Source organism: Rhinolophus sinicus, chromosome 5, assembly GCF_057876585.1.
Source record: "Rhinolophus sinicus isolate RSI-liver-muscle chromosome 5, RSI-T2T, whole genome shotgun sequence".
Lineage (NCBI taxonomy): Eukaryota > Metazoa > Chordata > Mammalia > Chiroptera > Rhinolophidae > Rhinolophus > Rhinolophus sinicus.
In genome coordinates, this window is record NC_142505.1 from 72,742,048 (window position 1) to 72,769,606 (window position 27,559).

At 36.0% G+C, this 27,559-nt stretch overlaps 1 protein-coding gene and 1 pseudogene across 3 annotated transcripts in view; one reads left to right on the forward strand and one right to left on the reverse strand.

Moving 5' to 3' along the window:
• Nucleotides 1–27,559, forward strand: part of UIMC1 (ubiquitin interaction motif containing 1) — a 91,219-nt gene that overhangs the window by 3,974 nt on the left and 59,686 nt on the right. For 2 of the 3 annotated variants that reach the window (XM_074313429.1, XM_074313431.1), the window contains exons 2-3: nucleotides 7,715–7,869; nucleotides 25,319–25,409. In XM_074313429.1, coding sequence (XP_074169530.1) covers nucleotides 7,723–7,869; nucleotides 25,319–25,409 — 238 coding nt within the window. In that variant the 5' untranslated portion in view covers nucleotides 7,715–7,722. Of the gene's footprint in view, nucleotides 1–7,472; nucleotides 7,629–7,714; nucleotides 7,870–25,318; nucleotides 25,410–27,559 lie in introns of all 3 variants that reach the window. The other variant, XM_074313430.1, reaches the window with a different exon arrangement.
• Nucleotides 278–2,373, reverse strand: LOC109434218 (large ribosomal subunit protein uL11 pseudogene; annotated as a pseudogene).

The window sequence follows — 27,559 nt, forward strand, 5'->3', positions numbered from 1 at the left end:
GGCTAATAATATAGAGCATCTTTTCATGTGCTTATTCGCCATTTGTAAATTTTGTAGAAATGTATACTTAGATCCTTTGGCTAATTTTTATTGGGTTATTTGCCGTTTTGAGTTCTAAGAGTTATTATTATTATTTTTTTAATATGTTCTATGTGCAAGTCCCTTATCAGATGTGATTTGCAAAAAGTTTTTCCAATTCTGTGGACTATCCTTTCACTCCCCCCCCCCCCACTGATTGTCAAATCATCTTTAATTGAAATATTTTCCTTTGTAGTTCTTAACTAGCTGGGCATTCCACTGCACCACTGTTGATGTCATGAGGGTGGCAGCCATCAACATTGAAGCCCACAGACTGAGCAGTTCCCAAGATCTATTTATTGGTTCCAGAGAGTTCTCTAGCTAAAGAGCAGTGCTGCATCTGTTGGGCAATGTTGACAATCTCATCAAAAGTGATAGTTCCACTGTACTTAATGTTTTTTTGCTTCTTTCTGTCTCTTGGTTCTTTGAGGGCTTTGATGATCAGGGCAGAGGCAGATCCACCTCAATCTGGGCCTGTCTGTTCTGCATGGTCAGTTTCACTGTAATCCTCAGACCCTTTTAGCAATGTCATCACCAACTTTTTTTGGAGACAGACGCAGGGGGCCGATCTTGGCGGCCAGAGCAGATGTAGCACTGACTTCCCCACAGGTGCACCTCAGGTATATGACTTTGATCTCTTTGGGGTTGAACTTTGAACTTTGGCGGCCTGGTGGAGGTGGCTGGTGTCAGATGAAACTGGATTCCCGACCAGGATGGAAGAAAGTTGCTCCTTGGCCTCCTTGCAGCCGAAAGCCAAAAAGCTCCTTTCACTTTCTTGATAGTGCCCTTTGAAACACAAAAGTTCTTAATTTTTGATGATGTCTAGTTCATCTAGTTTTTCTTTTTTCTGCTTGTGCTTTTGATGTTATATGTAAGACACCATTACTTAATTCAAACTCATACAGATTTATGCCGATGTTTTCTTCTGTGAATTGTGTAATTCTAGCTCTTACACTTGAGTGTTTGATCCATTTTGAGTTAATTTTTCTGTGATGTGAGGTAGAGGTCCAATTTTATTCTTTTGCATCTGACTCTGCAGTTTCCCCAGCACCATATGTTGAAAAAGACTATTCTTTTCCTGTTTTTTAAAATTAAATTTATTGGGGTGACAGTGGTTAGTAAAATTACATAGGTTTCAAGTGTACACTTCTGTAATACATCATTTATATATCACATTGTGTGCTTACCACCTAGAGTCAGTTCTCTTTCCATCACCATATATTTGATCCCCTTTACCCTCTTCTACTATCTCCCCTCCCTCCTTACTCTTTGTAACCACTAAACTATTATCTGTCTATGAATTTTTGTTTGTTTGTCTTGTTTCTTTGTTGCTTTCAGTTTTATGTCTCACATATGAGTGAAGTCATATGGTTCTCGACTTTCTGTCTTGTTTCACTTAGCATAATGATCTCAAGATCCATCCGTGTTGTCCCAAATGGCAGTATTTCAATTTTTTTCTTTTCCTGTTGAATGGCCTTGGCACCTTGTTGAAAATCAATTGACTGTAAATGTGAGCATATATTTCTGGGCTTTCATTTTTATTCCATTGTTCTATATGTTCATTCTTATGCCAGTGCCACACTGTCTTAATTACTGTAGCATTTTAAGTACATATTGAAATCAGGAAGTGTGAGTCCTCCAACTTTGTTCTTTTTCAAGATTGTTTGGATTATTTAGGGAACCTTGAATTTCCATGTGAACTTGAGGATCAGCTTGTCAATTTCCGCACAAAACCAACTAGTATTTCATTAGGGATTGCATTGAATCTGTATGTCCATTTGAGGAGTATTGATATCTTAATATTAAGTCTTCTGATCCTTGAACATTGGATACCTTTGCACTTACTTAGACCATCTTTAATTTCTTTCAAAATGTTTTATAGTTTTCAGAATATAAATTTTGCATGTCTTTTGTTAAAGTTATGCCTAAGTATTTTATTCCTTATGATGCTGTTGTACATGAAATTTTCTTAATTTCATTTTCAGATTGTTCATTGCAAGTATAGAACTACGCTTTATTTTGTTTATTTATCTTTGTATTCTGTAACCTTACTGAACTTGCTTTTTTTTTTTTTTTTTTTTAACTCCCTTTCTTCTGCCTCCGCCCCCTCACTCCAGTTCAAGCCGTTGTTTCTCAGTCTAGTTGTGTAGGACACAGCTCCCTGGCCCATGCTGGTATTATGAGCCTTGCGCTCCCCTGGCTGAGGCAGTTGGTCGCCAGTCGTCGGTCAGCTGCTCACAGCTGCTCACGGCAGCTGTTGCCGGCTGCCGACCACTCGCGCTGGCTGCCGGCCATTCATGGCAGCACATGGCAGCACAGGCCAACCTCCGGCTGCTCATGGCAGCCCAGCTCCAGGAAGAACTGTTGTTCACAGTTTTAGCTGCAGAGGCTGCAGCTCACCGGCCCATGTGGGAATCGAACCAGTGGCCTTCAGCGCTAGGAGCAGGGCACTCCAACCACCTGAGCCACCGGGCCGGCCCAAACTTGATTCTTCTAATAGTTTTTAGAGGATTCCTTAGAATTTCTTACATAAAAGACCTTTGCATCTAAGAATAGAGATAGTTTTACTTCTTCCTTTCCAAGTTGGGTGTCTTTTCTTTTTCTTGCCTAGTTACCCTCACTAGAACCTCCAGTACCATGTTGAACAGAAGAGGTGAGAGTAGACATCCTTGTCTTGTACCTGATCTAAGGGGAAATTTTTCAGTCTTTCACCATTAAGTATGATATTAATTGTGGGTTTTTAGATTATATATGTTATATAATCTGAATCTGTTCTGTTAAAATCATCAAAGATCTCCTTGACATCAAATCCATGTGCTTCTCACCTTTCGTTTCACCAACAAATATTTTCTCCTGTGGCTTGTCTTTTTGTTTTCTTAATGGTGTCTTTTGAAGAACAGAAGTTTTAAATTTCAGTGAAGTCCATTTATGTATTTTAAAAAATTCCACGGTTTGTACTTTTTGTATCCTGAAAATCTTTACTTACTCAAAGTCTCAAGGATTTTCTTACCTTTTTAAAATCTTGTATCCCTGCTGATAACTTTTGTAGCACAATCCATAATATATGCATATTTGTAAATTATGTATGTGTACTAATATACTTATGTATATTAGAAAGCATACACACAAAAAATTTAAAAATGTAAAAAAGATTAGTCAAAGAACTTGGGTAATACAAAGTAAATATACTTATTAAATAAAAAACACTGGAAGACTTGTGTCCATTTAAACCTCTGGATTGCTTCTGAACATGAAGGGGTTTAGCTAGATTGTTGGTAGTTATTTTGTGTCTTGAGCCCCTTTGAGAATTGGATGAAGCCTATAAAATTTTCCCCAAAGAATATACAGAAACAAGACAATTTTGCACAAAATTTCAAGGAGTGGGTGACTCCTTTGAGGCCTATCCATACATGCTTTAAAGCTTGTGGATTGACGGATTAAGAATGTTTAACCTGGGCGGCTGGATGGCTCAGTTGGTGAGAGCACAAGCTCTTAGCAACAGGGTTGCTGGTTCGATTCCCACATGGGCCAGTGACTGTGCCCTCCACAACTAGATTGAAGACAACGAGCTGCCGCTGGGTGGCTGGATGGCTCAGTTGGTTAGAGCGCGAGCTCTTAGCAACAGGGTTGCTGGTTCGATTCCCACATGGGATGGTGGGCTGTGCCCCCTGGCTCCCCGCCCCCAACTAGATTGAAAATGGCGACTGGACTTGGAGCTGAGTTGCACCCTCCACAGCTAGATTGAAGGACTTGACTTGGAGCTGATGGGTCCTGGAAAAAACACACTGTTACCCAATAAAAATAAAAACAAAAACAAAAAACTGCTTAGCCTGCAGTTCTCTAAGTATCAATCTAAGATCTGTTTATCTTTAATTTGCCAGATTCCATATACTTTCCCCTCAGGTAACTTTGCTGTTTCTCTTGGTTCCCAAAGAGATTTGTTTTCTTTTCTTTGGGTGATTTTCATTATGACAGTATCAGACCTACATCTAAGAAGGTGGGGTAAGGTGAGTGGTTAAAACTTGAGACTTTAGTCATTTAGATATATGGCACCATTTGTACAAAGTTTAGTGTTGTGTTTTTTTTTTTTCTTTCCATTTCTATTATAGTTTGGTCTTTAGAGAACTGCCCCCTATTGTGAATTACCATTAATATTGTTTTAATTCGGGAATTAAAAATATATCATCCTATTTGTCTTATGATAACTTGATAAGTTAAATGCTTCTATATATTTGTATTTAATGTGATTTTTTTCCTTGCAAATTGACAGTTCATGTCTAGTTATCAATTTGTATGTACGTACTATTTATATACTAGATCGTTAACCCTTTTTCATATATACTATTAATATATGTATTTCTCTAGTTCTCTTATTACTCTATTTAAGTACAGAATTAAAAATTTATATCTAGTTTAAATTTTTGATCTTTCCTGTGTGATTTCTTTAAGACTTAAGTTATTTAAAAATATGCATTAAGAATAGAAAATAAATTTGTGTTTATGTTTCTGTTGTGATTGGAAATGATTTTGAAATGACTCGGGAATGGAAGCATCTGTGTATATTACTGTCCTCCCATAATACTAGGATTGCACAGATTCTTTTTGATAAACAGGTATAACAACTGTCTAAAGCTATTTGAGAAGTTTGTAAGACAGTTAAAGTTGCTTTATTTAAATCAGTGACTAAGCCAGTGATTCTCTGCTTTGGTTATAAAATAAAATCATCTTTTTTTTCTTTAAATTTAGGTAAAATTCACGTAACATAAAACCCAACATTTAAAAAAAACAAGCCCAACATTTTAATAGTTTTAATATGTACAATTTAGTGGCTTTTAGTACATTGAGAATGTGCAAGTATTACCACTTTCTAATTCCAGAACATTTTCATCATCCCCCGCAAAGCCCTGGATAGCTATTAAGCAGTCACTGCACGTTTCCCTCTCTGCCAGCCCCCTAGTAATAGTAATCTGCTTTCTCTCTCTACAGATTTGCCTGTTGTAGATATTTCATGTAAATAGAATCACACAGTGTTTGGGCTTTTGTGATTGGTTCATTCACTTAACATGTTCTCAGAGTTCATTCATGTTTTAGTATTTATCACTACTTCATGCCTTTTTTTTTTTTTTTTACCCCACGGCAGCTGTACCATTTTATATTCCCATCAGCAGTGTACTAGGCTTCCAGTTTCTCCATATCCTCATCAACAGTTGTTATTTTCCATTTTCTTAAATAGCCATCACATTGTGCACTTTGTATTTCCTTAATGACTAATGACATTGAGCATCTTTTTATGTGCTTACTAGTCCTTTGTGTTTCTGGAGAAATATCTATTCAGCTTTTTTACCCATTTTTAAGTTGGTTTATTTGCCTTTTTACTATTGAGTTGCAAGTGTTCTTTTTATATTCTGGATACGATTATTTTATCACATAGATGATTTTCAAATACTTTTTTCTATTCTTTTTTTTGTTTCACTTTCTTGAAATTATGGTTTGAAGCACAAAGGTTTTTAATTTAGATGAAGCCCAATTTATCTATTATTTTTGTTACTTATGCTTTTCATATCTTATGTAACAAACATTGCCTATTCAAGATCACAAAGATTTATGACGATATTTGACTTAAGAATTTTACCTAAATCTTACATTTAGGTCTTTGATCCATTTTTTGCATTTTTTGTATATATGAGGTAGAAGCCCTCTACACTTGTTGAAAAGACTATACTTTCCCCATTGAATTATCTTGGCACCCTTGTTGAAAATTGACAGTAAATGTGTAGGTGTTTTCTGTTTTGTTCCATTGATCTTTACGTCTCTGTCCTTGTGCCAGTGCCACATTGGCTGTTTTGGACCTTTGTGTTTCCTTGTGAATTTTAGGATCAGCTTGTCTATTTCCACAATAAAATCTAATAAGAGATTTTATTAGGGATTATGTTGCATCTGTAGAGCAATTTGGGGAATATTGCTGTCTTAACAATATCAAGTCTTCCAATTAATGAACAATGGATATTTTTGCATTTATTTAGATCTTTAATTTCTTTCAACATTATTTTTAAGTTTTCAGTTGCAAATCTTGTACTTCCTTTATTAAATTTATTCCTGAGCATTTTATTATTTTTGACGTTATTAGAAATTGAATTTTTTAAATTCCATTTTGAATTGTGTATTGCTAGTCGATAGCAATACAAGTGATTTTTGTACATTGACCTTGAGTCCTGCAATATTGCTGACCTCGTTCATTATAATAGTTTTTGTAGATTTCTTAAATTTTTAAAAAAATACAAGATCATGTAAACTATAATAGTTCTACTTCTTCCTTTCCAATTTGGATGTCTCGTATTTCTTTTTGAATAGTTGACCTGCCTAGAATCTCCAGTGTAAATTAATTAAAGTTCAGAGAAATGATGAAATCAGGCATTGTTGTGTTGTTCCTGTCTTAAGGAGAAAGCATTATCTTTTACCTTTAAGTATATTAGCTGTGGGTTTTTTGGATGTGTCCTTTATCAGGTTGAGATGTTGGTATTTAAAAATATCTTAGATAAATTATAATATGTACTCAAGAAAAACAATTATCTGGGCCGGCCCGGTGACTCAGGCAGTTGGAGCTCCGTGCTCCTAACGCCGGAAGGCTGCTGGTTCAATTCCAGCATGGCCAATGGGCTCATGGGTCAATGGGCTCTCAACCACAGGGTTGCGGGTTCAACTCCTCGACTTTCACATGGGATGGTGGGCTGCGCCCCCTGCAAGTAACAACAGCAACTGGACCTGGAGCTGAGCTGCACCCTCCACAACTAAGATTGAAAGGACAACAGCTTGACTTGGAAAAAGATCTGGAAATACACACTGTTGCCCAATAAAGTCCTGTTCCCCTTCCCCAATAAAATCTTTAAAAAAAAAATAAATAAAGAAAGAAAACCAATTATCTAAGTTAATGTTTAAGGAACTAGGATAAGTTATTATTCCTACTGAAATTTTACTAAAGAGATGAGATTTATACATTTTCCTCTATAGCAAAATATATAAATTTTTTATATATTTTCTCTATAGAAAAATTATATACATTTTAATGAGTAGTGGAAAATTTCAGAAATCCAGCTTTACTTCTGTTTGATGGCTATCTTTTTTGGGGGGGGGGAAGGGGAAGAGGACTTTATTGGGGAACAGTGTGTACTTCCAGGACTTTTCTCCGGTCAAGTTGTTGTCCTTTCAGTCTTCGTTGTGGAGGGCACAGCTCAGCTTTATGTTCAGTTGCCATTGCTAGTTGCAGGGGGCACAGCCCACCATCCCTTGCGGGACTTGAGGAATTGAACTGGCAACCTTGTGGTTGAGAGCCCGCACTCCAACCAACTGAGCCATCTTGGAGGCAGCTCAGCTCAAGGTGCCGTGTTCAATTTTAGTTGCAGGGGGCGCTGCCCACCATCCTTTGCGGGACTCGAGGAATTGAACTGGCAACCTTGTGGTGGAGAGCCCACTGGCCCATGTGGGAATTGAACCGGTAGCCTTCGGAGTTAGGAGGACGGAGCTCCAACTGCCTGAGCCACCCGGCTGCCCCGGTTATCTTTTTTTTATATATGACTAAATTACAAATAGCATCTAGAAAATTTATACTTTGAGTAAATTATTTGTCTTTGTATTTCAGTTAAAAGGATGCCACGGAGAAAGAAAAAAATCAAAGAAGCCTCTGAAGCGCAGAACCTGGAGAAGAAAGATACAGAAACTACTGATCCTGTCAATGTAAAGCGGAAGCGTAAACTTGAAGATGGATTCATTGTGATATCCGATAGCGATGGAGAGGTCAGTATTCTGTAGAGTGGAGTTCTGGGTCTCAAACTAGGCCTTCTAATCCAAGACTGGTTTGTTTTGCCATTAAACCTTAATGCCAGCTTGCCAGACCGTGCAGTTTTTACTTAGCTTCATTTTGATTTGCAAATGGAATTAAGAATTAAAGAAAGTAATCGTACTGTTTGGCTGAGGATGGATCATAGATCCTTAGTTTTGTAATATATTAAGCCAAGATGATATTTTATAGCTATTTGAATACATCAAATGTAAACCTTAATTGTTGTATGTCTGGGAAGTGAGAGAAAGGGAATGTAAATGCTCTCTAAGTCGCTGGATATATTCTATCTAATGTGGTAGTAACTAGCTACCTGTAGCTATTTAAATTTAAATTAAAGTTCAATAAAAGTGAAAATGAGTTCCTCTGTTGCACTAGTCACATTTCAAGTGATCAAAGCCACATGACTAGTATCTGCTGTGTTAGACAGTGCAGTTATAGAATATTTCTCTTATTTTAGAAATCGTTTTTATTCCCATCCCTCTACCCTCCTCCCCTTTGGCAAACATCAGAATGTTCTCTATATCTATGGGTCTGTTTTGTTTATTTATTTAGTTTTAGATTATGCATATGAGGGAAATGATATGGTATTTGTCTTTCTCTGACTTATTTCACTCAGCACAGTACCCTCTAGGTCCATCCATGTTGTTGCAAATGGCAAGATTTCATTCTTTTTTAATTGCTGATTAATATTCCATTGTATGTATACCACATCTTCTTTACCCATTCATCTATTGATTGTAGAAAGCTGTATTTGACAGTGCTCTCTAGATCTTAATGTCTCTCTTTTGTTTCCTATTCCATTTGTTTATTGGAGATTTCCACCTTCCTGTAGATCACATACAATAAGGCAGTGAACTAAGTCACTGTTTTTTCCTCCAACTTCTCTTTCTTCTTTTATCACATTTGATAGTAGAATTACTCATTTGCCTCAAGTTATAAATCTCAGAATTATCTTTAACTTTCCTCTTTCTCATCTTTTATACCTAATCATTCACCACAAGCTTTTAGTTTTTACCTCTTAAATGACACTACACAGATCTGTCCTTCCTCTTTCATTTCTACTTCTCCTTAATCATCTGTTAATTTAGTTCTTGCAGTGGACTGAACTTGCTTCTCTGCCTTCAGTTTTGTCTCTACATTTCACTTAGCTTACTCTAATTTTCTTGTAAAAGTTCAGATTTTAGATCTTTGTACTTGATAACTTAAAAATCTATGACTCCATGAGATCAGTTTAGAATTTTTATATGGTATACTCTATCGGAGCCGTCACAATATAGTCTCATTTATATTCTTTTTGTTTTTTTCTTTCCTTTTTTTATTTTTACTATTTTTCTTTTTTCTTCTTTTTGTCTTCATTTGTATGCTTAACAGCAGTGCACTCTTTGTCCTTTTGCCAAGATTATTATCACTTTTTTTTATTTTTCCCAATTTGATAAAACATTGTATATTTTTAATAATCAGCAAAATTGAGATTTTTTTCAAATCTCTCTTGGGTATTTTTATTTTTTTTAAATTTCTCATAGTCCAGTTTTTAACTAGGATTTTGACTAAATAGTTTTGTTTTTTTTTAAAGGTGTAAAAGTATAAAGAAGAAAACAAGCAATCCATCAATTCTACCACTTGGATAACCCATCTTAATATTAACACAAAAAAATAGTTATACACATACAGATATGTTAAAAAGTTACATGCATGTTAAAAATCAGTTCAGAATAAAAACAGTTCAAAACTGTTTGAAAACAAAACAGCAGAGAAAGGTATAAAATGAATATGTGTACCTTAGTTATTGTACATTTAATGAAAGTAATAATGTCTTCTGTATTCTTCCAGAGGAAAAAATCTTTATGCATATACCATCAATAAAAACGTTTACAGGAAAGGAATCATGCTACACATACTATTTTGCTTTTTCACTTAATACTTCTTAGAGATCTTTCTATAACAGCACATACATATCATCATTAAATTTTTTACAGTTGTCAAATATGTCAAACATAAAGGAGAATGCATAAAATGTAAATGCATAGTTTTATAAAATAACCTGAACACCTGTATTTACCACCTTAGAAACCCTCTTGACTTAGTGTGATCCTCTCCAATTGCATCCCTTTCCATTCATCTAAAGGTAACTGCTGTATGTTTTGTCTTTCTATGCTTTTCTTTATAATTCTGTCATATTTATTTGTATCTCTAAACAGTGTACATCTATATTGAAAAATTTGAGTCTCAGTGGATAGACCTTTCTATCAATGTTTTTCTATAATCCTTTATCCAAAGATTTACAATTTGAAATTGTAAACTAAAATCTTGTCTATAAAAGGGTTTGTTTTGGGATTTTTTGTTTTGTTCCATTGATGTATCACATATTTTTGAAATAATTGTTCAGTTGATTACTTTGGGTTTTTAGGTAGGTACTTGTGTCTGCTAATAATGATCAGTTTCTCTCTTCCTTACCTCATTTTTTTGTTTCATTGCATTGACTATATAGCCTCCAGAGTAATGTTGGTTGATATTAGTGACAGGGTACAATTTGTCTTGATTTTAAATTTAACTGTAGAAGTATTCTGATGTTTTGCAATTTTTTTCATATTTCTGTCCTTTACAGAAATATCCTTTAATTACTTATTTACTATTAGTATTTTTAGGAAGGGATGTTTAATCAAATAGCTTTTGATTACTTAGCAAGATGACGATGGTATAGTTTTTCTTCTTTAATTAGTTAATATTTTATGTCATTAATACATTGTCTAATGCTGGAACATCTTTGCATTTCTGGAGGAAATCTTACTTGGTCATGATGTATTACATTAAGGAGAATGTGAGGAGTGGTATAAGGAAATCTCTGGATTGTCATTCCAACATTTTTACAAATCTAATTATTCCAAACCAAAAATTGTATTGAAATAAAAGGATGAAGTAAGACTTTTCAGATACACTAATGCCGAAAGAATTCATCACCAGCAGACTCACTCACAAGAAATGTTAAAGTCCTTTAGGCAGCAGGAACACTGCTGTGGACTGGATTATTTCGCCCTCAAAATATTTGTATGTTGAAGCACTAACCTCCAACGTGATGGTATTTAGAGTTGTCTCCTTTGAGGGTAATTATGGTTAGATGAGGTCATGATGGTGTGCCCTCATGATGGGATTAATGCCCCTATAGGAAGATATACCAGAAAGCTTGTTCTCTTTCTCCCAGTGCACGTGGGGGTGGGGGAGCATATGAGTACACAGTGAGAAGGTAGCCACCTGCAACCTTCAGAGAGAATCCTCACCAAATGTTGACCCTGCTGGCACCTTGATCTTGGACTTCCAGTCTCCAGAACTGTGAGAAAATAAATTTCTGTTGTTAAAGCCACCTAATCTACGGTATTTTGTTATGGTAGCCCAATCAGACCAAAACAAACATGATATCAGATGTAAATATGGAGTTACATAAGGAATGAAGAACACCAAAAATGAAAACTACACGATAAAAATATGATTGTTTATCTTCAAAAGAAAAACTTGCCTATTTAAACAAAATAATAATGTATTATGGGGTTTACAATACATGTACAAGTAAAATGCATGACTAACAGTTCAGGGAGTATTAATTAAAGTAAACTATCATAAGATTCTTATACATGAAATAGTATGACATCACTTGATAGTAGACTGTGATAGGCTAAATATGCATACTAAAACCCCTAAATCGCTAAAATAACAGTTATAGCTGGCATGTCAAAAAGGTAGATTAGGGCCGGCCCGTGGCTCAGGCAGTTGGAATTCTGTGCTCCTAATGCCGAAGGCTGCCGGTTCGATTCCCACATGGGCCAGTGGGTTCTCAACCACAAGTTTGCCAGTTCGACTCCTCAACTCCCGCAAAGGATGGTGGGCTCCACCCCCTGCAACTAACAATAGCAACTGGACCTGGAGCTGAGCTGCGCCCTCCACAACTAAGATTGAAAGGACAACAGCTTGACTTGGGAAAAATCCTGGAAGTACACATTGTTCCCCAATAAAGTCCTGTTCCCCTTACCCAGTAAAATCTTTTTTTTTATTTAAAAAAAGGTAGATTAAATGGGATTGTAAAATAATACTTGATTAATCCAAAAGAAGGCCCTCCCCAAAAACTTCAAAAAAAGTACACAAAGAACAGACGGAACAACTTGAAAACAAGTGGCAAGATGACAAACTCATATCTAATCATATCAGTAATCACAAAACATGAATGATCTAATCACCCAAATTAGAGGCAGAGACCAGATGATAATAAAGCAAGACTCAGCTATACATGCAGCCTACAGGAAATGCACTTGAAATGTAAAGATACAAATAGGTTTAAAATAAGAGGATGGAAAAAGAAATACCATGGTAATACAGGTCAAAAGAATGTTTGATAGCCACAACGTAATGGAAATAACAAAGAAAGCAAACACAGGCACGAAGCCAGCATTAAGAAAATATCACCCAGTAAAGAGATAGAAAAGTCTTTGAAGGATTCTACACTAAATAACTAGGTTGATGCACCTATAATATAAAGTACATTTAAATTTACAATACTTTTCAGTTGAAATATTGAGACTGTTGAAAGTTTTAAAATTTATAGGCATAGGTTTTGATGTTTAAAACAATTTGAGGGAGACAATCCTTTTACTTTGCTTAAAATTAAACAGCTAATTATACTTGTGTAAAATTAACAGCTACATCATATAGTAGAAAAGTGGACAGTCCATTTAGAAAATGATAACACTGCTCAGAATTATGGTTCTGGCATATTTTCAATTAGTGTGTATATGTTAATGTGTAATTGATAGTAGAAAAAAATATTTTAAAAACTACTTGTATAAACCTTTCCCCCAAATACTATAGTTTTTGTGCATAGTTTTTAAAAATTTGGATTTACAAACTGTCTTTTCATTCATGTGTTTTCTAGAAGTTGAAAATTTTTATGATAGATAAAATATTACTTCTATATATAAGTACTGACCCTCTCCTTTCATCAAAAGTTCATTTATAATCTCCCACTCTACACTGTGTTACATTATCCCCGCTTCTCTGTAATAATATGTGTGGTATGTATGTCTTTCTATATCATAACCAGAAAACCATCTTAGGTTGAAGTGACAACTTTACAAAGTAAAAAATTCATGTGTTTTTAAAGATAATTAATTTTATGCCTTGGCATTCAGAAAATCACGTGACTTTTCCCGAAAAGAGCAGAATGGGTTATATGTAAGAATGAATCTGGCTCTAAGGGTATTAATCCTCTTGAAATCAATCATCTAAGATCCTATGTAAACACGAGTAGATAAAATTCAAAACGAAATGATAAAAGTCTATTTTTGTTTTTGTTTTAAAGTCACACTCATTAAGAAAGTGATTTAAGTAGTATTTTTTAATTAGAAAAAAAAATCCATGATGCTTGTATAGTCAATCTGAATATCATATAAGGAAACTAACCTATCTGAAAATATGGCTATATTAGAGGGGAATTTTATTCTCATTTCTGCATCATATACGTGACAGGGTTAAAAAGAATGGAAATACCCATTTCTTCAAGGCAGTGAAAAAAGAGTGACTAGTACTTTGATAGTCTATATATAAACATATGTGAACTAAATCAGGATAAACCAATGTTAAAACAAAATTAATGGGTTATATTAACCAAAGGATAGTGTTTCTAAAATACCATTTTGAATATTAGGTCATTTGGTAATTTTCAATAACTAAAAGATACATTTCATGTTGTAAAACTAAATAAATGGGGGGAAATGGCTTAATATAAAACAGATAATTGCAGGCCTGTGGTTTTTAAATTACAAATAAAAAGCGTTTGCATGTGACATGCATTGTATGTTTTTACCTCATGGATAACTGTTTTCATCTACAGATGGAAAATCTGAATTATTTCAATAATGGGATGTTTTGCTTTTCAGAGGTCATAAAATGGAACTAGGACTCATTGTTTTAAAGGAATTATACAAACCAATCATTCTATGTTTGGTCCTTAATACAATTTTAATTTGAACAGATTTATTGTAGTTAAGTAATGTTAACATGTAAGCTTGTTTCACTAAAGACTTTTCCTATCAATAAAAAAAAGAAGAAAACTGGAGTAGCCATATTAATGCCATAAGAAGTAGATGTCATTAACTATTATCTCAGTTACAGTTTTTTGGTTTCTGAGTTTTTTTGTTTGGTTTGGTGTGACAGTTCTATTTATTTGAAACAGTATTAAGTCCTATTGCTAGAATAGGTTACTACAAAAAAGATATTCTGAAAGAAAAATAACTTGGCATTATATATAACCAACTAATTTAAAGTATTGCTATTTAAATTACACACCAAGAACATGTACTGTGCAGACACAGGTTTTTCTGTTCATTTATTTTTCTTTATTGAAGTGGATTGATTTGATAGAGGTGTTGAATTACTATGTTTGCTATACATATTATTTAATAATTTTATTCAGAAAAAAAAGAAGTAGATGTTGGAGTAAAGAATATTGCCAGTGATAAAACAAGGTTATTTCATAATGATAAAGGGGTCAATTATCAAGAAAAGGTGAAAATCCTAAATGTTTACACACCTAATAGCAAAACTTCAAAATAGATGAAACAAAAACTGATAGAACTAAAAGAAGAAATAGACAAATCCACAATTACAGTAAAAACCTTTACTACCGCCCTCAAAATATTAGCAGAATATCAGTAAGGATATAGGTTTGACAACCCTATCAACTAACTTGATCAGGTTGACATTTACAGAAAACACCACCCAATACACACATTCCTCTCAAGTATATACAGACTATTAACCAAGATAAATGATATTGTGGGCCATAAAAAGTTTCCATCAATTGCTTTTTTTTTTTTTTTGAAGATGTTCTTTTTTCCCCCCTTTGTTCCACCTCCCCCCTCTCTCCCCTTCCAGTTCAAGCCGTTGTTTCTCAGTCTAGTTGTGCAGGACACAGCTCCCTGGCCCCTGCTGGTATTATGAGCCTTGTGCTCTCCCCGGCTGAGGCAGTCGGTCTCCAGTTGTTGGTGGGCTGCTCACGGCAGCCACCGGCTGCTCATGGCGGCACACAGTAGCCCACAGCAGCCAACGGCCCCACTCAGCGGCCCAGGACAGCTCACACCAACCTCTGGCTGCTCAAGGCAGCCCAGCTCCTGGGAGAGTTGTTGTTCACAATCTTAGCTGTAGAGGGCGCTGCTCACTGGCCCATGTGGGAATGGAACCGGCGAGCTCAGCGTTAGGAACTCGCAGCTCCAACCACCTGAGCCACTGGGCCGGCCCTCCATCAATTTTAAAAGGATTCAAATTGTACAAAGTATACAGCTGACCAATGGAATTAAATTAGTAACAGAAAAATCTCTAGAAAAAATTTTAAATATTTGGAAACTAAATACCATACTTCTAAAGAACCGACAGGTCAAAGAAGAAATCAAAAGGGAAATTAGAAGGTATTTTGAATTAAATGCAAATGAAAACACAATATATTAAGAATTTGTAGGACATTTTAGTAACACTTAAGGGGAAATTATAGCATTAAACACCTATGTTAGAAAAGAAAAAAAGTCTCCAATTAATGACTTTAGCCTTCACATTAAGAAGTAGAATCAGAAAAAGAAAGTAAGCAGAAGAAAAAAAATAGTAAAGATCAAAGTGGAAATAAATAAAACAGAAAACAGAAAATCAATAAGGCAAAAGTGATAAACCAGACTGATGAGGATGAAAAAGAAATGATCAATATCAGGAATGAGAGAAGTGATATTAGTATTCATTCTACAGATTTTACAAAAAGGATAAGGGAGTATTGTAAACAACTTTATGTCAAGAAATTGAACAATGTAGTTGAAATAGATAAGTTCTTTGAAAGATACAATCAAAACTCACACAAGAAGGAGATAACTTGAGTAGCCTTATATGTATTAATGAAATTGTTGAAGTCCTTCACACAAACAAAACTTCAAGCCCAGATGACTTAACTGGTAAATTCTATGAAACCTTTAAGTGAGAAATAATACCAGTTCTACTGAAACTCTTACAAACAACTGAAGATGTATCTCCCAACTCATTCTAATACAGCCAAACTAGCCCTGACATCAAAAGCAGACAAAGACATTTTAAGAAAAGAAACCTACAGACCAATAACCCTCATGAACATAGCTACTAAAATCCTAAATAAAATTTTAGCAAATCAAATCCAACAATATTAAAAAGGATAATACATCATGAGCAAGTGGAGTTTATCCCAAGAATTCTGTATTTGTTTAACATTGAAAGATCAATGTAATTCACCATTATCAAACTTGAAAAGAAAATTTATAAGTTCATCTCAATACATGGAGAAAAAACTGACAAAATCCAATATCCAGTTTTGATTGGAACTCTCAGCAACTAGGAGCAGAAGAGAACTTCAACCTGATAAAAGGCATCTATGAAAAATCTACAGCTAACAAAAGCTGGTTCTTTCTAAGGATCAATAAAATTGATAAACCTCTAGCTAGATTGACAAATAAAAATAAAAATACTGGGAATAAAAGAGGGTAATTATAGACTCAAACATGAAAAGGAAATAAGGGAATATTACAAAAACTCTGTGCACATAAATTCGACAACTGAGACTTGGATAAATTTTTTGAAAGACAAACTACCAAAGGTTACTCAAGAAAAAAAGATAACCAGAATAGTTGTACATCTATTAAATTGAATTGGTAGTTTAAAACCTCCAAAAATATTAATTACATACTCAAGAATTTAATTATTATGCTATCCCTAAAATACTAAAAAGGACTTTGTAGGGAAAGTCATCATAAATACACCTTAATTCTTTCTAGTCTCAACAGATACCAAATACAGAAGCATTGTTATCATCCATTTGGTGACAATGTTCTGAAACAAAAATTAAGACATAGTCTAAGACAAAGAATTTTTATAATCTTCAGGGTATAAGAAAGTCTTGGAATAGTTTGGATGTTGAAATGACAAAACTTCTGGATTATTTCTATGGTTGGGGAGACCTAGAGATAGGACAATTGAAGTTGGAGCTGTTTGTAAAATTCCTGAACAATCTGTTTTTAACCATTTAAATCAAGTTGGAAAAACAACTTGAAAGACAGTGATTAGTTGGCCAATTTTTAAAAAGGTTTACGGCTTATAGTACCAAAGGAAAATATGTTTAATGCTCTTAACTAAGAAAGGGTTCACTAAAATATACGTTCCATGAGAACAGCAAGTTTGTGTTGCTCATCGCTGTATCTCCAGCCCCTAAAATAGTATCTGACAGATAGCAAGATGCTCAGTGATGTTGAATGTTGAATAAATGTTGAATTAATAAACATACAAAAAATGAAAAATTTTAATTATTACCAGTTTGAGGACTTACAAACATAATAACTTTAGATTAAAATCTTCAATGTTAATATCTGCAAAAGAATTTGAAGAGATAGAACATATTTACTGAATCAGTAAGCTATTTTTTTGTACAAAAAACATTGAAGCAGTGCCTAAGCTAAAGGCTGGGAAAAACTGCTTCTGGGTATATGGCTGATTTTAATTTAAGGTAACATCTTACATTACTACAGTACATTTCTCAGAACTAAGACATTAAAATTAGTACATTACTATTAACTAAACTCCACACTTTATTTGGTTTCACCTGTTTTTCCACTATGACCTTTTTTTCTGTTCTAGGATCTAATTCAAGATACCATATTACATTTAGTAACCTTAATTTTTGGAAGAGTTTTCTGCTTATAGAATTTTAGGTTGATACTTTTTTCTTTGTATTTTAAAAGATTTGGCTCCACTGTTTTCTTGTTTGTATTGTTACTAACAAGAAATCTGATGTAACCCTTATGTTTCCCTCTGTACATGTCTGTTTTCTCTGGATGGTTTTAAGATTTTATCTTTATCACTGGTTTTAAACAATTTTAGTGTGATGTGCTTTTTAAATTTATGGTATTTCTTGTTCCTGTGGTTCATTGAACTTCCTGGATCTGTTGATTTATAATTTTAATCAGTTTGAAATATTATCAGCCATTACTCCATCAAATATTTTTCCTGCCCCTTACCCCCTACAGAGACTGTATATTAGGCCACTTAAAATAGTCCCACAGTTCACTGACGTTCTTTTCATATTTGGGGTGTTGCTTCAGTCTCATTTCAACTACTCAACAGCCACATGTGACGAGTCCTCGCTTCCATATTTGACCCACAGATATTCTGCCGTTACAGATAGGTCCGCTGGCTTGCCCTGCTCCTTTAAGAGATAACCAGGACTAATAGTATCCTGCCTTAAGTCTGTTTACCTGGGACACCGAGAAATCCAAGCCTCCCGGGCATCTCTCATCACCTAGAGTCTCATCCCCGCCTGACTCGAATCTGTCACCTGGGGGGGGGAGGGGGCTTTTCTGATCTGACTCAATCACCTATTCTTACTCTCCCTCTGGAATTCCTGTCAGGGATCAACAAAATTCCCACCGTTCCCAATGTCCTCTGAAAGTTCCCTTCGTGGTCTTGCTCTCACTGAAAGATCCTCTGAGGAGAGTGCTTCTCCTTGGACCTTTTCAAGTCCTGGCTTGTTTCTTCTTCCTAACATCACAGTACTACTGGCTGGGGGTGGGGTACATATCCTCTTACTCCTCGTTGTTGCTTCCAGGCGACGGGAAAAATGTAGTGTGAAGCACAAATCATCGTGCTACCCGACCCTGAAGCAGTCATCTCCTATCTTCCTGGTCACCTGCCCCCCACCAGCCACCCACACGTCCCAGCCCAGCCATTCACTGAAAATTTTCACACGTCACTCACCGTCTTTCTCTTCACCACGCCTGCCATCATTCTTGGTGATTTCAATATATACTGTATCAGACTGAAGCACAGGAAGTTGCAGTTTTTGTGGGTTCGACCTAAGGTAGGATCCGTCCGATACTCGGGCCTCTCAGTTCCTCGACCTCTGGGCTGTCGCTCCCGTAGATCACACCTTTTATCTCAGCCTTTCTCAGGTCAGGTGCTGAGAGAGGGGTAAGCCTAATACCCTGCGGCACCGCCTGCATCGAAAGTGGCTGGTACCAGTTTTGTACCATCCTTGGGAGAAGTAAGGTCACAAGAGTCTGTTCTGTTCATCTTCCGTGTTCCGTGTTCCAGGGAGGAACCCTGGTTGAGCCTGTCAGTAATCGTGCCACTTGCAAGGTCTCAGTTTCAGATGTCTATTCTCTTATCACCGTGGCCACCACCAGTCTTTCCAGCTCACGCCCTCGAGTAGCCTAACTCCAGTAACTCTTCAGCCCTCGAGGACGTCTAACTCCAGACGGTCGGTCACCTTTTCCCTGCCCATTACCCTGTCACGTCCTCACTTTCCCTCTTACCTAACTTAGTCCTCACGGTTATCATATTAACAATTCCCTCCAATATGCTCTCGGCTTATTTCTAATTTCTCTTCTACTCCCTGCAAAACCCAATTTTGGTTCAGTCCAACCAACCCTCCACTGTTCTGTGTTTCTACCTAAGCAGCACGGCAGTGCCGACCACAGCCTTCAGGTGGCTCCTCAGCCCTGCCTGGCGGTGCCGGTCTGTTGGCACAGGTTGTTGTTGCACTTCCCGCGGACTATTTCTCATCTTCTCCGCTACCCTCACACCTCCAATGTCCATCCCGACTGCTAGCGGCATTCTTTTTTGTTTCAATGTAACACCTTTATTGAGATATGACATATTGCATAATTCACTAATTTCAGGTATAGTTCAGTGGTTTTCAGTATGTCCAGAGTTGTACGGCCATCACCACAATCAATTTCAGAACATTTTTGGTAACCAAAAATGAAATCTGTTCTTATTAGCAGTCATTCTCCATTTTCCCCCAAACTCCCAGTCCTAGGCAACCACTAACCTGCTGTCTGTATCTGTGGATTTGCCTATTCTGGGCATGTCCTGTAAATGGAATCATACAATATGTGTGGGCTTTTGTGGCTGGCTTCCTTCACTTAACACATGTTTTTAAGGTTCACGCATACTATAGCATGTATCAGTACTTCATTCCTTTTATTATTTTTTTTACAACGTGTACACCACTTTCCATTCCCATCAACAATACTAGGGTTCCAATTTCTCTATGTTAGCCAACACTTATTTTCTGTTGAAAATATTATAACCTCCCAGCTGAGTACGTAGTGGTAGCTCATTGGTTTTGATTTGCATTTCCCTAATGGCTAATGATATTATCCTTTTATGTGCTTGTTGGCCATTTGTATATCTTCTTTGGAGAAATGTCTATTCAAGTCCATTGACCATTTATAAATTGCATTGCCTGTCTTTTTTTTTTTGGTTGTTGAGTGGGAAGTATATTTTTTATATTCTGTGCCAACAGACCGGCACCGCCAGGCAGGGCTGAGGAGCCACCTGAAGCTATTTGCTTTCCTTCTTTGAGTTGTCTTTTTACTTTCTTGATGGTGTCCTTTGATTCCCAAAAGTCCAAAATTTTTTTGAAGTCCAGTTTATCCATTGTTTTTCTTTGTTGCTTGTGCTTTTGGAGATTGATCCCTAAGAGCTTTATTATTTTAGTTCTTACATGTACTTCTTTGATCCATTTTGAGCTAATTTTTGTATATGATGTGTGATAGTAATGTGCGTTTGAAGTTGGAAAATATACTGGAGGAGCCAAAAAAATGTATACACATGACTTATATTCATCTTTTGTTTTTGGTATATATTATTTCAATCTTAATACAATTTTTTCCTTTCTTAAAATGTATGTACTTTTTTGGCACCCTATGTACATAACATAAAATTTACCATTGTAACCATTTTTAAGTGTATTGTTCAGTGACGTTAAGTGTATTCACAGTTGTTGAATTGCAGTTCTTTATATATTGTGGATATTAACACCGTATCGGGTAAATGATTTGTACTTGTTTTTCCATTCTGTAGTTGCCTTTTCACTCTGTTGATAGTGTCCTTTGATGCACAGTAGATTTAAATTTTGAAATACTTCAGTTTATCTGTGTTTTATTTTGTTGCTTGTGGTTTTGGTGTGATATCCAACAAATCATTGCCTAACCCATCGTCATGAAGCTTTCCCCCAGGCTTTCTTCTAAGAGTTTTAAAATTTTATCTCACATTTAGGTCTTTGATTCATTTTTTGTTAGCTTTTGTATATGGTGTAAGATAGGGGTCCAACTTTCTTCTTTTGCATGTGGGTATCTAGTTTCCCTGCACCATTGTTGGTATTTTAACTTTTAACCTGTCTGTGTCTTTATATTTTAATTGGTTGTCTTGTAGACAGCATATGATTTGGTCAATTTTTATACAATCTGACAATTACTCTTTTAAAACTGGTGTGTTTAGACTCCTTATATTTAATAAATTATTGCTGTACTTTAATTAAAATCTACCATCTTACTGGAACAGGAAGAAGAATTTTTAAGCACTTTCAATAGGATTGTGGTATTTAAAATTTTTATTCAAAATGAGCTAGAATCCTGTATTTCTTTTTTTTTAAAATAAATTTTATTGGGGAGTATTGGGGAACAGTGTGTTTCTCCAGGGCCCATCAGCTCCAAGTCGTTGTCCTTCAATCTAGTTGTGGAGGGCGCAGCTCGGCTCCAAGTCCAGTCGCCGTTTTCAATCTTTAGTTTCAGGGGGTGCAACCCATCATCCCATGGATGGGAATTGAACCAGCAACCTTGTTGTTGAGAGCTTGCACTCTAACCAGCTGAGCCATCCGGCTGCCCCTCTGGAGGCTCAGCAGCAGCTCGTTGTCTTCAATCTAGTTATGGAGGGTGCAGCTCACTGACCCATGTGGGAATTGAACCAGCAACCCCTGGAATCCTGTATTTCAAAATTCATCTTTGATCCTTCTTGGTAGCCAGTTCCCAGCAATTTTTCCTGTAAAGTTATAGTTACATTTCAGTTATCTTTTGAAAGAAATGAAATTGAGATCCATGAATTTCCTATAGGCTAATTTTTTTTGAAGTCACATAAAATTCAAAAGGTCAAATTTGTAAGGTCTTAGATAAATAACTATTTGTGGATGTGTAATGTCAAGATTACCATGTATTTTATTGATGTTTGTTATAAAATTATAGAACATATCACAATCTGCAGAATATTCTTCCAATAATCTTTCATTTCTGGCCTTTGATCTTATCTTCCATTGAATTCCTCCCTTGCATGGGAGCATTAAGTTTATTGAAAATACTGAAGATATCAGACAAATAAACAAGTCTTACTTTCCACTTACATCTTAAGAAGTTGCAGAAACGCTAAGCATTCATTTTGTAGTTTAGAATTCTCCACAGAACTTTTTCCGTTAGTAATATCTTATATATCATCAAGTAATAACAGTTGTTTATGATCCATTTACATATCACACAATAAAGAGAATTTTCTTGAATTGAATGCGTTAGCCTTAATCTTTCTGTAATTTATAATTTCTACTATGCACAGTATTTAGCTGACACTTTTTTCAGTAATGGAATTAGTACATTAACATTCTGGCACAGGCTCCTTAATCGAGGAAATTTTCCTGTTACTACTTCTGGCTACATAAAGTTTAAAAGTTTAATTCTTTATGGTTGGTTTTAAATGGTTCAAAATTTAGTTAAGTTTGTCAGAAATGAAGCTGAAAGAATTTTTCTACCATGAAGCTCATCACACATTTCCTAAAAGTATTCTGTGTTGCCAGTATCTGTGCATTCATGAAGTTGCAATGAAAATTACGTTGCTAGCTTTGTTTTATTAATTGGTCTTCTCCATCGTGATCAAGCTGTGTTGTCATATGAATATGGTACTTGAGCTACCTTCTTTGCCAGATTCACCCAGCATTTCCAAGTTGATAGCTTTGCTCTTTTACTAATTTCTTGACAATTGTGTACAATTTTTTGATCTTAGTAAATCTAGTATTTGTAAGAAATCTACAAAGTACTAATTATATATGAAACATTGAGCATCTGTTTCAGCTTATTCTTTCATAATACTCTTTCATAGAATTCTTTTGATTTTGAACTTATTCTTTTGTTTTGTAGATAAATGTTTAAGTTTTGATAGTTTCATTAGTTAGTGTATATTTAGAAATAAGATACTCTGATTGTTAAACTTCATAAATTGTGAGTTGAAAACTAAAACTAGAATGAAACTTTTGCCCTTTATTTCTTCACAATCACTTGGATCATCGGTTGTTTTATGCTACATTCAGAAAGATTTGCCTTTTCTTAATGACAAAAATCCACTGAAGCTGTTTCGAAATCTGTAAATTAGGATTAAAAATAAATAATATGAGCTTTACTTTTCTTGTTTAGCTAATAGTATTAAAGCATAATTTAAAAAATAGACTTGATTAAAAATGAAAATTATAGTTAATATAATTTATAAATGTCTGCATTTTTTCAGATATTTATATACTTTAGATTTTCATAAATAACTAAGCTTAAAATACCACAAATTATAATTTGGTCCTTTTGCGAATGACTGGTCTGCAGCTTTCACCATGGAAGTCCTCTTATCACGTGCATGGATGTTATAGCAATGTCAAATTGCTGGATAGGTTTCTAAATGCTTATTCTCAATTTCTGTGCTTATTTTATTGCAGCCCAATAACAAACAGTTTGCTGATTGTCACCCATGTGTAAATCATACTTTGAGTAGCATTGATTGAGGTGGTTTACAGTCTTACAATGACAAAACATTCTACTCGGAACGTAATTGTGCACATCTTTGTGCTAATGTGTGAGCGTATCTGTAGAATCAATTCCTTGAAATGTATTGCTGGACAAAGGGTCTGTATATGATGAGGTTGTTGCTAATTTACCCTCTAAACATTGCATCTATTTTATCCCATCAGTAGTATGAGAGTACCTGTTTTTGCACAGTAAGCATTTCATATAACACTTTCAGTTTTACTACTAGTATAGGTAAAAGGAAATAATATCTATATAATTGTTTTGATTTGCATTTCCAAAATGAAGTTGAGCATCTTCCCACATATTTATGAGCCCCTGTGTATGTTTTTCTATGAAGTGTCTTATCATATTCTTTCCTATGGGCAGAGGCTAAATATTGATCTTTTTATTGATTTTAAGTGCACTTTTATATAGTCATGCGCCTCTTAATGACAGGATACATTCCGAGAAATGCATGGGTAGGAGGTTTCATTGTTGTGCGCGTATCATAGAATGGACTTACACACACCTAGGCGGTATAGTCTGCTACACCTAGGCTATGTGGTGTAGCCTCCTGGCCTACAAGCCTGTATAGCATGTTACTGTACAAAACAACACCAGATTCATCAATCATAAGATAAAATGATGCAGTCAAGAGGCTGCTGCTGGTGTAACACAGCACAGTGTTTTACGGAAAACTTTTCTTTATAAGTAGAAAGAGTACATTCAGTTGGTTAGAGTGTGAGCTCTGGACAACGGGTTGCCAGTTCGATTCCCACACGGGCCAGTGAGCTGCGCCCTCTGCAACTAGAATGAAGACAATGAGCTGCTGCTGAGCTGCCACTGAGTTCCTGGGCGGCCGAATGGCCCAGTTTGTTGGAGTGCATGCTTTTAACCGCAAGGTTGCTGGTTCGACTCCCGCAAGGGATGGTGGGCTGCACCCCTTGCAACTAAGATTGAAAAATGGCAACTGGACTTGGAGCTGATGGGTCCTGTTCCCCAATAAAGTCCTGTTCCCCTTCCCCAATAAAATCTTAAAATAAATAAATAAAGTAACAATGAAATATAGTAAATATATAAACCAGTAACATAGTTGTTTATGGTGATCAAGTATCATGTACTGTACGCATTGTCTGTACTATGCATTTATATGACTAGCAGCACAGTAGATTTGTTTATACCATTACCACAATCGTGTAATTGGTTGTGTGCGACATTACCATGGCTCTGATGTCACTCAGTGATAGGACTTTTCAGCTCCATTGTAATCTTATGTCATGTATGCCGTCTGTCATTGACCGAAATGTCTTTATGCGGCACATGACTGTATAAGGAAAATTAGCCCCTTATCTGACAAAATGTTGCCTACTTTCCCTCAGTTGTTCTGTGGTTTTGTTAAGTACAGATTTAAAACAAATGAATATGCAGAGTTAAACGTTACTGATTTTTAAACCTCGAATCAAGCTTTTTCTGAACTTGGGTGCGTGCTTATTGCTATTTTGCAGAATGACCAGTTTTTACATGAGCATGTATATGACACATAATAATGTGAATATATTTAAAATTTTTATTTCTATGGTACTTACTGGTGCTAGATCTACATTTTTTTGTACTGTAAATGATATTTTACTAATGTTTTTCTGTGAATATTTACAACCACTGTTTCTTCAGAGGTTTAGCGGCCTCTTAGCTATAGAGGAGATTTTCTGAAAGAGTACTACTTTTAATGGTAGCTATCCTGATCCTATTTCTTGTTTTGCAACAGGAACCAAAGGAGGAGAATGGATTGGGATTGCAGAAAACGAAGACAAAACAGTCGAATAGAGCAAAGTGTTTGGCTAAAAGAAAAATTGCACGTATGTTTTTATTTCTGTGTTGAGAACGGTTTAGAAATTGCAATAGTCATAGAATTGACACTAGTGTTTCTTCATTAGGAAGAGATTTCTCTGAATAAGGATGTATGTGCTTCCTCTTTATTCTGGATTCTGTTAAAATTTTTAGGAGTCACAATTACCTGTAGCTTATACAATTGACTTATTAGAGGCAGAGCGTGCAATTAAAAATATGACCTTTAGGGGTGGCCGCGTGGTGCTGGTAGCACCAAGGTTGCCGGTTCGATTCCCGCCTGGGCTACTGTGAGCTGTGCCTTCCTTAAAAAAGTGACCTGTAGAGTTAGCCACATTTGGATTTGAATCCTCTCTTCAGCCCTTACTATGTGGATTTCAGGCAAATCACTGCTTTCAGCCCACCTCTGTTTCCTTGTCAATAAAATGGAGATAATTTGACTTACTTAGAAAGTCACTTAGTAAAATTGTAAGGGAAAAACTCTTCTGTGTGTTTCCTCCCAGTATTTCACTCTGGTCATCAGATGTGTAGGGTTTTTCCCCCACACCGAGAGATAGTATCAGATCCCCCAGATTAGGGGCTCGGTCCCACCGGACTACCCCTACTTCACACAGCAATTGCAAGTCCAGGTTGTTACCTCTGCTCTGACCGACTGGCTCTAAATTAGAAGTTCCCATGACTTCCTCTTTATTTGCTAGAATGGTTTACAGAACTCAAGGAAACAGTTTACTTATTAGATGACTGCATTCTATTTTTTTTTTTTTAAAGGCTATGACTCAGGAACAGCCACATACAAGAGATGCCTAGGGCAAGATATGGGGGTAGGGGTATGAAGCTTTCATGCCCTCTCCAGGAGTGCCACCCTCTCAGTACCTCTACATATTCACCAATCCGGAAGCTTTCCAAACCCTGTAGTTGAAGGACATTTATGGAGGCTTCATTAATGCATGTATGATGATTGGACATTGGTGGTTAATTCAACCTTCAGTCAGCCCCTTTCCCCTCCATGGAGATTGGGGGGTGGGGCTAAAAGTTCCAAACCTCTAATTACAATGGTTGATTCTCCTGGTAACCAGCCTCCATCCTTTAGGGCTTTCCAAAAGTAAGCTCATTAACATAAACTCAGGAGTGGTTGAGAGGGGCTTGTTATAAATAACAAAATATACCTTTATTGCTCTTTTCACTTAGGAAATTCAAGGGTTTTAGGAGCTCTGTGCCAGGGAACAAAGACTAAATATATATTTATTATTATAAATTACAATATCACAAAAATCCTTTGTTGATGGTTTTGATCAATTGTGAAGATATTTATTTATTTAAAGTTGTTTCATGCTAGTTCATTGGGGGGGCAGGGTTCCATTTTCATTCCTTAATGGATTTTTATGTGTTTTTCACATGCTTCTTCATTCCTTAGTTCATCTAGCTCTGAAGGGTTACTCAATGTCATTTTAATCAACCAGCCATCTTCATAACAAGATTTGTTGACAAGACCTGGATTTTATGCAAAAGCGTCGTTAATTTCAGTTACTGCTCCTGATAGAGAACAGAGTTCACTACCAGGTTTCACACTTTCCAAAGCACCAAACTCATCTTGTTCAATTTTGTCCCAACTTCAGGGAGACTATAGTAAACAACATTTCTCAAAGCTTCGTATGCAAAACTGTTGTTTCCCACTGTTCCAGTGACATTTTCTATTGTTATCCATTAACGTTTGTGAATTTATGCACTGAGCAGAGCGGGGATGGGCTGGTACCAGTGTCTGGACAGTGCCCACCCTCAGCCCCCAGGGTTGCAGCGGCCAGGGCATGGTGCGTGCAGTGGCCCACTCCTCACCACTTCCAGTGCCAAGTAGGCAGGGGGGTGAGGGGTGGAGGGGGTGGTTCAAGGCACAGCTCCTCGGACCCCTGCAAGCTGGCTAGATTGGGACACGGAAGCCAATAATAATTACATTTTTGTATTTTAATGTGATGTGAAATGTTCAAGTATGTCAGTGAATTTTTCAAAAAGTACGTATGATAACTAGTTGAAATTATTACAACAGTTGATTGAAGATAAACAAGGCTTTTTTTCACTATAAACTTGAGTTTTGGTGATTTAAGGTATAATTCTCAGCCTTGTAAAATTAATCAAAACAGCTCTTTGTTGTTACATCACATAATTA